The 15,198-nt window shown below is 47.9% G+C and overlaps 2 protein-coding genes across 2 annotated transcripts; both read left to right on the forward strand.

Annotated features, from left to right (window-relative positions):
- Nucleotides 1–340: 340 nt before the first annotated feature.
- LOC310900163 (inositol 1,4,5-trisphosphate receptor-interacting protein-like 1) lies at nucleotides 341–5,721 on the forward strand (the record flags this gene model as incomplete). Its single annotated transcript, XM_083837654.1, has 1 exon — nucleotides 341–5,721. A coding segment is annotated over exon 1 (1,059 nt), but the record flags the coding sequence as incomplete, so codon positions are not given.
- Nucleotides 5,722–5,818: 97 nt separating this feature from the next.
- On the forward strand, nucleotides 5,819–13,187 carry LOC310900391 (inositol 1,4,5-trisphosphate receptor-interacting protein-like 1). The gene is made up of 2 exons (XM_083838330.1): nucleotides 5,819–5,857; nucleotides 6,292–13,187. Exon 2 carries the CDS (start codon nucleotides 6,295–6,297, stop codon nucleotides 7,795–7,797), a length of 1,503 nt encoding a protein of 500 aa, XP_083694456.1. The 5' UTR covers nucleotides 5,819–5,857; nucleotides 6,292–6,294; the 3' UTR covers nucleotides 7,798–13,187.
- Nucleotides 13,188–15,198: the final 2,011 nt, after the last annotated feature.

Raw genomic sequence — 15,198 nt, forward strand, 5'->3', positions numbered from 1 at the left:
AAATTTCAAGCATTGCAAAAAAACCCATCTTTTCCTGTTGGCCAGTTGCTCCTATTACATTTACAGACTAATTAACAGAAAGAAGCTCCTGTAACCAGCAAAAATTCAAGCCTCTGTCTTTGTTTCCTAGCTTTATTTCAACTAGTGAACCTGCTAGGGTAGATGCCCCAGGTCCCCGTCATTCCTGACTGTTGTAAGTTTGTCCTGCAGCCTAAGACATTTTTTTTTTTTTTTGATATCAGGGGCCGATTGCCCTAGAAAGAGGCTAGCCAATTGCCTCTCTTTGTTTTCTGAAGCCAGGTCCAAATTTTTTGTCTGGTTTTTTTTTTTTTTTTTTTTTTTTTTTAGCATTTCAAAGTTGGTCCAAAAATTCAAAAATTCCATAGGGGTTTCTTTTGGACCTTGTTGGAACAGATTCTCAATTCCCGATTTAACCAGATTTTGGTATTTACATAATTTCTGGGGTGATTAGGGTCTCAGTGGGGGCATCGGTCAGGGGAATGCAATCTTTGACAGTTCCCTGAGCGGTCCCATTGGCAATCTGAACTCACACATGAACTCAGGTTGTTTTAAGCGTTAGCTGCTTTTCTGTTTCCATGACAACTCTCTCGGACCCATCATGGTCCCTCTGCCCCAGGGGGCTCACACCCGTGATTTTGAGATCTCAGCCTCGGGTTTGAAGCTCATTCAGCTTCAAACAGCTCTGTTAAATACTACATGCCACACAACCTTTAACACGTTCAACAACCCTTTTAACACTTCCTTTATCTTTCTCCAGCCTGTAATTTTCTAATGCCAACACCAAAGGCTCAGTCAGGGGCCAACTTAATTCCATACCTTTTCCCTCCAAGATGCTGAAACAACATATCAGTATACAACATTTCATCCTATTTTCCTTCTCTCCTCAAAAACAACATTAATTACAAGACACTGTTATAGTTGATTGATCCATAAAGTGGCCATTTAGTTTATATAGTGGCCACAATTAATTGCAATACTTAGTGGAAGTCCTCTTGCTTTCTGTGCCCCCATTTCTAACAATATCCTTCCAATGTGCCAATATGCACCCAAGGAGGCTTTCTTTTGGACGTCTTTGTTTTGGATATTACCCATTTCCTTGATTTCCCATTAGCTTTTATTTATTTATATTAGTTACTGTCCCTTGTTTCAATTTCCATGCAAACCTTTTTATTGCAGGTTTTTACTATCTTTTCCTAATCTTCTTCCCAAATGTCCCAATTCTCTGGGATTAAACTCTTCTTTCCACATACAAACTTTACTATTTCAGATTATTAATGAGCCCCGTTCCAATCATAAATCCACAGGACTTCAGAAAAACACTTGAAGGACTCAGCCTTCCGTCTTCCAGACAAACAATACCACCTTTTCCACAAAATTTACATTTCAACAAGACCGAATTTCAAGCCGAATGCTAATTTTTCTCATGCAGTTTGTTAGTAAGCCTACATAAAACAAGGAATCACTCCTGTGTATCCGTCAAGATGGGGGTTTAAAAGGTATTGAGGCCTAAATAAATTTGCTCTCCCCCTTCTTACCAAATTCCCAGGGCTCAGGCCCAAACCTCCAAAGAAGTGACTCTCCATTCTACTGCTTTGAAAATCAGTCAGCCCCCCTCCCCCAATACTTGGGAAACTGACCAAACACCACCATGAATATGCCAAAACTTTTAAAGTGTTACTTAGATAATGCTCCCACCTTCCTCCTTGTCACACTCAAAACTTTTAAGAACAAAATAGGATTACAAGATGCACCGCCGGGGGTGGATTGTTAGGATATAGAGGTAGTAAATTATTTAATGGCTCCCATTTATCATCTTTTTCTTTTTCCTGTTTTTCTTCTCCTTCTTCAAACTTCTCATCTGCTTTTAGTGTAAATATTGAGGCTGGAAAAGGACGTGAAGTCCTGATCCATAATTCTGCATAATCACTTTCCTCCTGGCTAAAAGGTTCCTTTGAATTAACATGTATATTTAAGGCCTGGCAAACCCAGTCTTCAAAGGATCCAAAAAAGGGCCAAAAGACATGTGGTCTTAAAGGCTTCTTTGGCCATTCTATTATACAATACTGGATCATTTTTAATTTCTGTTTTCCTTTTTTGGGGCCCCTATCGTTCCAATTTCTAATCATTATCCCTAATGGACTTTCTGGTGGTATGTCTGGTAATTTGCTTCCTTTTCTCTGGTCCCGGGTCTTCGATTTTGTCTGACCCATCTAGGAATTTTACTGTGGCAATTTCTACAGCCCTTGGTTGCCTTATTGAGAGCGTCTAGCAGGGGGTTTAGGACCTATCGCCCACCCACGAATCCTATAGAAATCGCTTCGGTCCTTCACCAGCCAAGTCCCTCGCGGGAGATTGGAACCGCGGTTAGAAGACCTCCACAATTGCTTCAGAACTAAGTTCCGTCTCAGTCACACTCTCACACACATGCAGGCAACCGAATCCCACCCAACTGAATGGTATCCGCCTTAAATACTTATGACTCCGTTGTCTTCGTTTTGAACTTCACGCGCAGAATTATGGGCAAAATGCAGTGCTGCAGCCGGCAAAGGGAGCTCATAAAAAAATCTAAATCTTTGCTTGCCCTTATTCAGGTTCAAGATGGCATTAGTCCCGACCCGACTCGAACAGGAGCCACCAAATGGTGGGGGCGCCCCTCCTAGATCAAGTCAGAATTCAGGAACCAAGAACATCCAGGACGAGCCCCCAGTCGTTATAAATGACTGAGTCCCAAATAGGATTGCAATCAAAGTTTACAATTTATTAAACGAATAGAAGCAAGCAAACAGCGCTGGGTGTGCCGGGAGTCTCTGCTCCACCAAGACGCACACCTGTTACATAAGGCGGCTGGTTTTTATGCTCCTAGGCTAGTACATATTCATTACTACTTCTAGAAGAGGCAGGGTTATTATAATTGGTTTCCGGAATCCGAAACCCTCCCGGGGCACCTGCGTATCAGTCTCTGGTGGTCTCTCGGGGATCACTCAGGCTGAAGGCTCGTGGTCTTCCTTCCAGACTTTGTCCTTCAGTCGTCCTTCAGCTCCCCCTTCCTCCTTATTTGGTAGCCTCTGGGCCGGATTTCAGAAACTTGCGCCACATCCCCTGCAGTAGTCAGCAGTATTCTCTGAAAACCCCCTTTGTTCTCTTATCACCTAGACGCGGGCCTCAATGTTAACCCTTCAAATCCCTTATTGACACGAATTGCTGGACCATTCCTTACACTTGTGTCCTTTCCTTAAATGAGTTTCTCCCAGATCTGTCTCCCAGATCTGTCTGTTGTCTTCTCTCCTGCATGGACAGATGCAAGGACTTTCTTCTGACCGTCAATTTAAAAATTTAAGAACATAGCATACTTTAGCTATCCTTCCCTGGGGGTCACACCCCTACCCTCCCTTTTTTGTTTTAGAAGCACAGCTTCAGGGTACAATGGGCCTGTTCAATAATTGCTTGACCCGTGGGGAGAATGAGGTATACCCGTCAGATGTTGAATACCCCACTGCTGAAAAAAAAAAGTGGGGTGCATGGGCCCCATATCCTGGCCCACTATCTGTTTTAATCATTTTTGGAACTCCTAATTTCACAAAAGCTGACAGAAGATGTTTACACACATCCTTTGCCTTTTCTCCTGCACGAACAGATGTAAAAATACAATCAGAAAAGGTATCAATTGAAACATAAACATAGCAAAGTTTTCCAAATTCTGGCAAGTGTTTAACAAACAATCCTTTAAGTCTATTACTATTAATGTCCATGAGTGGGGGAGCATAGCTGGAGATGGCAATCCCGGTTGAAGTGCTCCCATATCTTCCATGACTTCATTAATTTTTCTCAGACCATATAACAGTCTCCATTTTCCATTCCTTTTCTTGATTACAGACACCGGAGAGTTCCAGGGCTAGTCATGGGAACAATATATCTCGCTTTAAGTTGTTAAGCAACTCAGCCTTCGGGCCCTATGTATCCTATTCCTCCCCGATCGAAGGGAAACAGATCCGGCTCCTTTTCGGGGCCTATAGAGCCTGGATCAAAACGAACATTCAGGTCACCATGGGGCATAACAGCAAAGGCCTGCGTTGGCTGTAGCAGCGGAGGGGCCGATGGCATAGCAGGCGGATCAGTAAATGAGCCCGCAGCTCCCTCGCTATCTGGCCACACGTCCCTGATTGTGGTCCCACATGGCTCTTTAAGACCTCAGATATTGCTCGCCAGGTGCCGAGCAATCCTGCCACAACCTTATTGTTTTTAGTAGCAGAGTCCCACAGCTTGACCTCAGTTTGGTCCCATGTTTCAGGATCATAAACTGTCTGATTCGTAATAAAGGGAATAAGCTGTAAGGTTACCAGGACATTTTTTGTTTCTAAGGTCATACGATTCCCCATAGCGCGAAACTGCTTACCTTCGGCCAGTGAGGGGCAGTTGTGTGTGCGGGTCCGCTTCTCTCAGCTTCAGCTTCTTTTCAGCTCCAGTGCGCCTATTTCCAGCAACTTTCAATACGAGCTTCTTTGAGCGGTTTGCTGAGTTTGGCCGAACCTATCTTCATGAGGCGATCAATGTCCCTGTTCCTGTCCTGGTGCCTGTTCTGCTAGCCTGTCCCTATTCATTCCTTTTTTGGTTTTGTCCCTGTTTGGGCGCCATTTGTGGGACATGCAAAGGGATTCTGGGGAGCACCGGCAGCATGCGGAGGAGCTTCAAGAACGCATGATGCAGCTCCTGTTGGAAATGGAGGAGGGGGAGAAGGAGCAGAGCTGGGCGCACTTGGGAGCCCTGCTCTTATCTGCGTTGCAGCACTGGCTGTTCTGGGCCTGTGTTGGTGTTGCTCTCCTGTTCTTTTGGAACTTGTGGCTGCTCCTTAGAGATATCCCGGAAGATGAAAGCAGCAGTGAGGAGGAGAGCTCCAGCAGTGAAGAAGAGGAGGAAGAGGAAGAAAGAGTACCACCACTCCCCAATGATGCAAGAGATCTGCGTGAATTTGTAGCTCAGCGCATCTACTGGCCACTCCCGGATCCGACCATCAAATGCCCACTGGTGGAGGAGGTTGTGGGGGACCTCCTGCATGTCTTTGACTCAGTCATTCTAAATACTTTCTTTCCGAAGCTGCAACGAGCCATCGGAGTGGGCAGTGCCTTTGAAGGTTGGAGTCCCCGTGAGAACAACACTGTCTACCGCCTACTTGTGCCCATGACGGCCCCGCGTGGGCACTCCTTCCACCTGGAGCTGGGCAATGAAGAGGATATGCTGGTGAGGAACTCCTCTATCCATGTGGAGCTGGAGTGCACGTGCGCGAGGCAGCAGGACTTTGGGGACATGCTGTGCTTCCTCCACCATTCTGAGGATGAGCTGAAAAAACAGGACCTGAGCCTCCTAGACACCCTCTGCACCGACTCCTACCTAGATGCGGAGAAGACTGCAAGGTGGTTCCAGAACTTCGTGAAAACAGCCTGGGTGCTTATCCCTCAGTCGGAGGTTTACAATGTAAATGTGCTGCCCTCCACCCGCACGTGCAAGCTCCAGCTGAGAAATGCTGCCAGGAGAAACCTCACCATTGAGATAATATTTGGCGTGCAGCAAGGCGATTCTGAGCAGCCAGAGGGCATAGGCCATCTTTACCCCCAGCATGTTAGATGCCAGCTTTGCCACCCATGCCTTGAAGACATCTGTCACGCACTTCCTGACCACCATCCCCTTGACAAGCAAGCACAGGAGGGATTTCCAGCCCCACAGCCAGTGATGATTGTGGTGGCTACAAAGACGACTGACAGACATCCTGCTTGCCACAGGCCCCAAAGCTGTGCATGCTGGACATGGAGAAGATGCTGCTCAGTTGCCAGTGGGACGTGCGGTGGGGACCGAGGGCGGGGCGGGGGTCCTGTGACGGGGCGGGGGCGCAGGTGACATCAGAGGACGTGTCACAATGGGGGAAGAAGACGTGTCACAATGGGGGGCGGCTTTTAAGGCAGCCGCAGGCAGCACTGCTGCATTTTGGCCTGAGCCATCGGTGAGTGCAGTACCAGGGGGAAGACTGGGATGGGCCAGGGCTGGGGCGCAATCGCCTGCCCCCTGAGGGCTTGCTAAGCCTGCAGCCAGGGCCCACCCGCTTGGGGCAGGGCTCGTGGCTGTCACTGCCAGTACTGGCCACAGTCTCTGCTGCCTCCCAGCTCCCTCACCCCCTCTCCTACCTGACCCCAGGGGCCTGTGGCTTCTGCCGTAGCTCCTTCAGCCGCCATCCATCTCCCACCCAGCCCCACTGACCTGCTTCTCTCTCACCTCTTTCAGACCATGGTTTCGGCAACTTTCTTCTTCCTGACGTTCTTGGGCTTAATCCAGAGCCCAGAGGAGGTCGGCGATGAATTGGATGACGCTACAAATGAGCGCATACGGCAGTATGCGGAGGAGCTGCAAGAACGCATGATGCAGCTCCTGTTGGAAATGGAGGAGACGGAGAAGGAGCAGAGCTGGGCGCATATGGGAGCCCTGCTCTTATCTGCATTGCAGAATTGGCAGTTCTGGGCCTGTGTTGGTGTTACTCTCCTCTCCTTTTGGCTATTTTTTCTGCTTCATAAAAAGCTCGAGGAGCTTGACGACAGCAGCGATGAGGAGAGCTCCAGCAACGATGAGGACAGGGGAGGACAAGCACCAGTGATCAATGATGCATTGGATGCAGGCAGGTTTATTGCACAGAGCATCCAATGGCGACAGCTAGACCTGACCACCAAATGCCAGCTTGTGGAGGATCTGGTGCACGGCTTTTTCTTTGTATTTGAGTGGATCTTGACAGACACTTTCTTTCCAGTGCTGCATTCACCCATTGGAGTGGGCAGTGCCTTTGAAGGCTGGAGTCCCCGTGAGGATGATACTGTCTACCGCTTCCTTGCGCCCATGACGGCTCCTCATGGGCACTCCTTCCACCTGGAGCAGAACTCCATACGGGAGCTGCCATCAAGGAATTCTCGCATTCGCGTGAAGCTGGAGTGCACATGCGCGAGGGAGCAGGACTTTGGGAACATGGTGTGCTTCCTTCACCAACCTGAGGAGCTGAGAAGAAATCCGGAGCCCAGCCTCCTACAAACTCTGTGCACTGGCTCCTACCTGGATGTGCGTAAAACCTCCTACTGGTTCCAGCAACTGGTGAAATCAACCTGGAAAACTCTGCCTGAGTCAGGTGCATGGCAGGTAAATGTGCTGACATCCAGCCGCTCTTGCAGGCTTCATTTGATTGATGACACCGAATCAACCCTGTTCGTTGAGATAATGTTTGGGGTACAACAAGGCGATTCAGACATTTTTCTGAGCAGCCAGAAGACAGAGGCTGTCTTTACCCCAGACACAATATGGCCACAGAGCTGCGCTGTGGCAGAGATGAAGTTCTTCCGGCACATAGCCGCGAATGCCCAGCAGGACAGTTTCCACCTCAGATGCATGCAGCTCTGTGCCCGGATCCTGGTGGGCAATGATTTTACCACCTATATGTTGAAGACAGTTGTCATGCACCTGCTGACCATCATCCCTTTGGAAAGCTGGAACAGGAGGGATTTTTTGCAGCGGATGGATGACATCATGCAGTACCTGCGCTTGTGCCTGAGGAAGAAACGCCTGGACCACTTCTTCTTTGGAAACGAGGCAATGCCTGAGGAGATCATCTTGCCCCCAGATTTCCAAACATCCAGACCACCCAACCTCTTCCAGCACATGGCAAAGGACGGGAATACCTACTCCCAGGCGATGCATGAATTCCGTGAGCTGCAAGATCGGCTCACAAGAATGCTGACCTTTGGGAACTGAAAGAGGCCTTCATGCACAGAGCTCTGCGGGGCGCTCTGCTGACAGCAGGCAATGACCTCCCACCACAGAAAGAAGATGGGAGAATGCAGGACACAGAAAAGGATGGGAAAACTCTGTGCAGCAACCCACTGCCAAGTGCGGCAAGGTCCTTGTATGGACAGTCTACCAAGCGTAGTAACCAGTGATGACTACGGTGGCTACAAAGATAACTGTTTGCCACGTGCTGCAGAGCTGAGCGTGCTGGACATGGAGAAGATGCTGCTCAGTCGGCAGTGGGAATTGCTCGTCCGTGTTCTCTCCACAGCCAAACCACCCTTGGGGGAGGCACACCCCATGCAGCTGAAGAGGCCACTGCAGGGAGGCTTGAAGCAGAGACTTCTTTACCAGCTGGACGGTGACCATCTGGCTCTTGCCCTGTGTCCACTCACTCCGGGAGCTTGGCCTCTACAAAAATGCTAATATATTTCTTGCTTGAACAAATGTTTTGTCTGTGAGTGTCTGTACCACACTTGGTCAGGAAAGGCAGGCATGAGGTGCTGACAGCTGGGCTGCCACAGCATCGGGGAGCATTTTGCTGTGGAGCTGATTCCGTGGGCTCCAACTGCGCTCCTTTCGGAGCTAAAGCTCTGCTGCCTGTCCTTGTTCCTCCAGCAGGGCAATGAGAATAGCTCAGCACCCTCCACAGTGCCGTCTGTTGCTGGTGTGCTGTGTGGAGTCTAAAGGGGGGACTTGTGCAACCTGAGGCAAACCATGCCCTGGGAGTCCAACGGCATTGCCCAGGATGACCGCGGGGAGGCAGAGGTCACGCTCTCCAGGTGGGGAGCCCCCTGCACAGGGGTGAGTGCCATCAGGGAACACTGGGGCTCTGCCTGCACTGGCTGCTGCACCAGTACGAGCCTCAGGCACAAGCCAACGCAGAGCAGCGTCTCCAAGAGCTGGAGGTGGGGCTAAGGCAGGAAGAGGAGGAGTGAGCGTCCGGCAGCGCTGGGCACCTCCCCTCCCGCACACCCTCATTGCCATTCAGAACTGTCTCCCTCGAAGCACTGCGCTCTTGTGCCGGCGCAGCAGGCACACAGATCTGGCCAGGGAGAGGCCCCATTCCACCACCAGCACAGCCACCAGGACCCAGCCGCCAGTGGCACGGAGGCACCGAGAGCACTCCCACGTCCACAGGCTCCGAGGCCAGCACCAAGGGAGCCGATGTGGCATAAAGACCACACGGACACCAGGGTGCTTTTAGGATCAGGAACTGCCACTACTTTATTGATGACATAACATCAGCTCTCTCTTACTGAGGGCCTAACTTCATCCCTCATATTGAGGACATAACTTAATTATCCTTGTCGCATCCCCATATTGAGGACAGGCTCCCTTCTCATACCATTCGCCCCACAGCAGTTCTTTTCCACTAACCATTCATTGGTCAACACCCAGCAACTTCCATGCCTTAATGGCTGGAGAACAAGCAACCGGAGAAGGCAAGGCGTCTCCTGAATCCCCCTTCTTTGTTCCCTCTAAACTCTACATTCCTGATGGCCTCATCGTTAAGAGTCTGATGTTATCACCAACCATGGGGCTTGTCGACCCCCATGGCCACACTCCCACATCTCCCTCTTCTTTATTAACATAAAAAAGCGCGATTAACGCAAATTAGGAAAGCACGATTAACACAAACTAAAACACAGAGAAAAACTACCAGGCATACTAATTCTATCTTTAGCAGACTTTGTAACCACACCCCTAGGAGAGGCAGGCACTGAGTGCTGCCCAGCTGGGGGGGCTCTGGCTGCCCCTCCAGCTCCTGGAGTCCTTGTTTGTGGGTCCTGCATATGCCAGCGGGACCCTCCCATACGTTGTTTTTTGTTTGAGCTGGAGTACAAACCGCGGAGGAGAGTGCTGTGATCATGTTAAGGCAGATGATGAAACGGCCGGATGGACCTATCGTGCTGACACCCATCTAGGACCGGCTCCTGTTAAAACACAAGCACAACCTCGGCCCCAGGTTATTAGAGTGTAGGGCCCTTCCCAATGATTGGTCATCAGAAAGTATATAAACTGTGTTTTGGAACCAGTAGGTGCGCTCCTGCTTGTGGGACACCCACCATTGCAATCGCGAATAAATTACTGCTTCACTGAGATCCTCGCCTGAGCCTAAGTTATTGGCTATGGAGTGTTTCTCAAACTCCTGTCCCTACTGGGGGGGTACTGGGTGCAGAAGAGTGTGGTGTATTTCCAGCTATTCATTTAATAGCACCCCAGCTCCCTGCAGGTGGGATTGAGACCCATGGGAGTGCAAAAGGGGACGTTATGCTCTTTGGGGTCTCTGTTAGACTTAACCAAGACTTTCACCCACTACTGCCTGACAATTTCTCCATTTCTGCTGTTAGGATAACGTTTTTTGTGTTTCCCACCCATGAGGCCTCTGGGGTTTATTGCTAGTCCAAGCAGTCCAACCCCTACCCCATGAGGTGTTTTTTAGCTGGACGCTACTTTGAGTGCAAAACATCTCTTTGGAGATACAACTGTGGATTGTTTCCCAACCTGAACCTTTTCTGTGATGATTCAGCTATTGGCAGAAATAAAGAGTATGATTTTTAAGGTAAAGGGACTTTCTGTAATCACGTCTTCAGAAGGTTGTTATTTCAGGCATTACCCATTTGTGGAAAGAAATATTTTCCCCTAAAAATAAATAAATAAAAAAGGCAAGTGGAGGACATCAGTCTGTTTTTCTTGGCTTTCTGTAATTAATCCAGTGATTTCTCTCTGCGAAGTCAGACGATAAATTATTGATTCAAATCACCTTATTTCTCAGGAAGAAAGGCTGGAAGAGGAAATTGCGTGGGCCCATAAGAGCCCCTTGTGATTAACCTCACTGCTGACACTCGCTGTCCTTATGCTGGAGTAACGTTTCCTCCCCTTATTCCATGTGCCCTTTTGACCTACTGAGCCATTCACACCATTGACTTCTGTGCCTGCATCCAATCTATTCAAACCTCACTTTAGGCAGCTGCAAGCTGCCATCCTGTGGTACTGGTCTTAATTTTTTTTTTTTTTTTTTTTTTTTTTTAGGTTACCTCAGAGGACTCTGTCCTCCTCACCTTTCCAAACAGAAATTTGAGATTCCTACCTCTTTCTTCCTGAAGGTCTAAAGAACGTGGAAAGCTTCCACTCCTCTAACAGTACCTGTTTCTCTAGCAGTGAATGTGCTGCAGCATCTGCAAAATTTTCCTTACAGGGTTAGAAATATGAAATCTGTGCCCTTGAAGAGAAGGAAATTCCCTGCTTTCCTGCGAGAAACTCCACAGGCGTCTTGGTTTGGACCTTGCAGAACCTGCCTGGTGCTGTGATAATGGACTTTGAAAGTTTTGGCATCGTTAAATTAGAAGTTACTTGAGGTCGTTTCAGAAGCTCTAATGGCTCCCTGTGACTGCACAGCTGGTCTGATGATAACAGAAGCGCAGGCTTTGCAGGTGAAGGAATATGAAAAACAATGCCCATAAAATGAGAATATTCCTCGGGCTTTTCTTCCCAAGCCTCAGATTCTGTCTTAAGAAAAGGTTGTGGAAAAGTAAAGTTGGGTTTTCTAAGTCATGTACTCCAAAGAGAGGCAATACCTATATAACGGTTACTTCTTCCCTTGTGTATGTTCATTGTGACACAGTTTCCAGTTACATTCCACACAGTTTTGTGTATGTGTGTGTATGTACATCTTCCCCACTTGCTTGCAATGTCTCTGCACCTTTGGCCTGTTACAACTTCAGTGTGCATGCTAGTGAAAATGAAAGGTACGAAGCAATAAGGCGAGGTCCTTAAAAAGTCTCATGTTAAAAGTGAAACCTATAATATTTGAATCTGTTACAAGGCTCTTCCATGAAGCTGCTAGAGTCACTCAAGCCTGGTGTCTCCTGGTGCCCCCTCCTCTGGTCTTTTTCATAAGCTCATGGATGTCTCAGGTTGGACACGGGTTGATTTTGACCTTAATCTCACTGTGCCCATTTCCTGTCTGACCCCTCTATGACAAGGAAAAATGCAGAAGTTCACCGATGCCTACCAAGCACCAGGAGATTAGTGAAGAGCACCACGAAGAAATGAATCACTCAGTGTTTGAGCAGAGTTTGGCTGGGATCCCAGCAATATGGCATGGGACCATGCTGAATGAGAAATGTAAAGGGGAAATACTGAGTTAACCATTCACTGAGCACCATCCTGAGTGCATCCTGGATGCACGATACACAGGAAGCCTTAATTCTTCCAAATTCCTGCGTGCTTGCCTCAGCTACCCAACCCTCTCTGAATGTTGGGTGCATCTCAGTTCTGCATCCCTTAGCCTTGGACTGCCAAAGATGTTAAGGGATTGGGAGATACATAACCTCTGGGTCAAGTTGTCGAGACTTAACTTGTACAACACAACAGAGAAGGAAGAATTCTCACCGGTGCCAAATCAGATTCCAGCGAGTACTTTGGCTCTGAGTTTTCATCAATATTTTCCGTCAATTTTTATTTTTATATCAAAAGCAAAATGTTGGGCTTTTATTGATTTCCTGTCTGTCAAACCACGTTTTCAAATTTCTAAAGGGAAAAGAAACAAAAGATAAAGAAATAGGAAAGAAACTGTAATGTATTCCCTCTTCTCACTTTTTTTTCCCTCCTAAGTATTCTTGGTATTACCAGCTGTTACCTTGATTATTGTCAGCTCTTTAAAACCTCTATGTGCAGAGTTATTTCCTCTTTTTTTAAGTCTGTAGTCAAAAAAAAAGAAAAAGAAGTAATCCTGTCACATGTCTAAGATGATCTCTGGCATCCCCCTGGTGAGTTCAGAACTCAGATTTCACCTGAATGGTGAAGGGAGAGTGGGCTTAGAGATGCTTGCCTCATACAGATTTCCAGCGAGTCCCATGCACAGATCTTGGGAAGGTTTTTGGGACAAATAAGAGAATGACTTTATATTACTCCCTGCTGAGCAGAAGAAAGCTGTACAGTGGGCTCACCTGTTATCTGCTCTCACGTACTAGAGTGAGACATGCTTTAAGTACAGGGAAAGATTTTTTTGAGGAACTCCTGCCTCATCAGACACCAAAAAGTATTTTCTGTTGTATTCTAATGTGCAGATTCTCTGGGCTTCAGTGAGCAAATTCTACCTGCTTTTCCTGCAGATAGCATGCCTCAGACTTCTTCCCTGCTTCCCCCTTGAGTCTGTGTTTCAGCAATATACCCCTAAGTCACGAGACACAGATCCAACAGAAACCAGCCACTGCTAGTTTTAGAGTTCATAGACTGATGCGTGCGAATCCCATGGCTTACAACTAAAACTTGTGCTCGCCATGATTACTGTTTTCAGAGCGGGAAGTTTTCTTCGTGCACTTGGGCTAGAAAACAGCTCTGAGCATTGCCAAGGGCATCCCGTCCCTCAGTCCTGCTCACAGGGCATTGAAACCTACATGGGTGGCTCCCACTGGGTGTCCACGCTGCTCCCAGGGAACCCGAGTCCTTGTTACCTACAAGCACTGGCAGCAACAGCGATGCTGTGGAGGGGTTCAGCAGCTCATATGTTTTAATGGCTCAGGGCATCAGGGCGGCTCATCAGAGAACAGTGTCTGACCTGTGAGTGCCAGTCTATGGCTCCTGCCTCTTCTAGGAGCCCCCTGAGTCCTAGGTGGGGATTCTTCGTTCATACATTTGTGGAAAATACATTCACAGCTCTGTGAAAAAACATTTCTGAAATGGTTAGTACTCCCTGAAGTAAAATAAGCCTGTTTTGTAGGTTTAGATTCAAAGGGTCAGCTCTTCACCAGGTGTAGCTGAGCTTTGCAGCGTGTGCCGTCTCTGCTCGCTGTGCGAGTCGATGTTTGCCCACTGCTCGGTGGGTATGGGGTATTGGGCTTCTTGTAGGAGTACAAGTAAAGATTTAAAACACACCGAGCAGGTGTTTGAAATTGCAGAGGAAAAGAAATGGTGAAGAAGAAAAGGAGGCAATCGTGGTTGCTCTTTTACCCTGGTACAGCAATGCGCTCATTTTGTTTTAGCACCACTTAGGAAAGGAAAGCTTGTTTCTGTGTTAAAGAAATCAAGTTTGAAAGCTGGGGGGAAACAGCTGATCTTCCATCAGGAGTGTGGTTACATTTAGGTCAGACTTTTAAAAATGTTTTAAAAACTTACTAATTCCCTAAAGCTCCAACTGTGTTGACATAAATAATTCTGGGTTAAAAAAAAAAAAAAAGGCATTTTGAACCACAGTGGGTTTTCTGTCATATTTAAAAACAGCTGGTTGTGACTGGGGCATTTTTGGTTAAGAAATTGCTAAGCTCCTTCTTTCCTACTTACACTGACCTCAAACCTTTCCAATAGCTTCCTGCACGGTGGTGGCATAATGCTGTCTGCAAGCACAGTCTGGAGATCCAAACAAGTAGATGAGAATCTCTTCGCAGTTCCCACTTCGCTTCCCTTATCAGACTCTTGTTTCCAAGGTTATCTTTAGCCTCATCCAGAGTTTCAGGAAAAAATATGAGGTGTCCTCTGGAGCTTTTTGCTGCCTGGATAGAAGTGATGGAGATGTTTAGTAGAAAGGGTCAACAAGAAAGGGGTCAATGCATTGATAAAATGGTGTGTGTCTGGGGCAGGAAGGGAAATCTAGGTTTCAGAGCAAGGATGGTAAATGAGTAGAAGTATTCAAATTGGGTGGAACAGCAGGAGCTGGTGAGCAGAGGTCTAAGCAACACTATCCAGACAGGTCAGTCACACAGTATTTGCCTGTGCACGGATGTCTTTATGTCTCCTGCTTACTTGAGAGAAAGGAAGGTGCTGCTTCCACCCACTGGTTAGCAGGAGCCAAGTTCCCTGGGATCTGGGGCAGAGCTCAGCAGGAGCATCTTTCAAACCACACCACTGTAAGGAAAGCACTGAAGATTTCAGAGCTGGGGGGAAGCAGTGTTTGACAAACAGGGTCTGTTTCACCTTGCAAACTGGTTTTAGATCAGCATTTGCAAGGTGATTGTGATGGAGCTGCTCCTGATTTGCATTGATTTAAATGAAAGCAGAACCAGAGCTCTGCTTTTCAGCAGCTGTCTGTGGGTGAGCTGGCAGCAGCGGCAGTCCTGGCTCTGCAACGTGTGCTTAACTTAGTAGAGGGGTGCAGGAGACCTCAGTGCAACTTTTTTGGACCAAGTATGGGAAAGGGGGGTGCTGGAAGCAGGTGGGAGAGAGCAGCACACCGGGACACGCTGTGCAGGGATTGCCTAGGCAAGCTAATAGCTTGTTTCCATCTCTCGCTTCCTTCTGCGATCCTTGCTAGCCTGTAGCTGCGTGCTAAATGAGCAGAGGCAGAAGCAAGAGGTGGAGAATTTCCTTCCAGGATTTTCCTGTCCATCTCTTGAAAAGACGCCGTGTGAGTAATGCAAAGGCCGG

This window comes from Anser anser (genome assembly GCF_964211835.1).
Source record: "Anser anser genome assembly, chromosome: 5".
Taxonomy (NCBI): Eukaryota; Metazoa; Chordata; class Aves; order Anseriformes; family Anatidae; genus Anser; species Anser anser.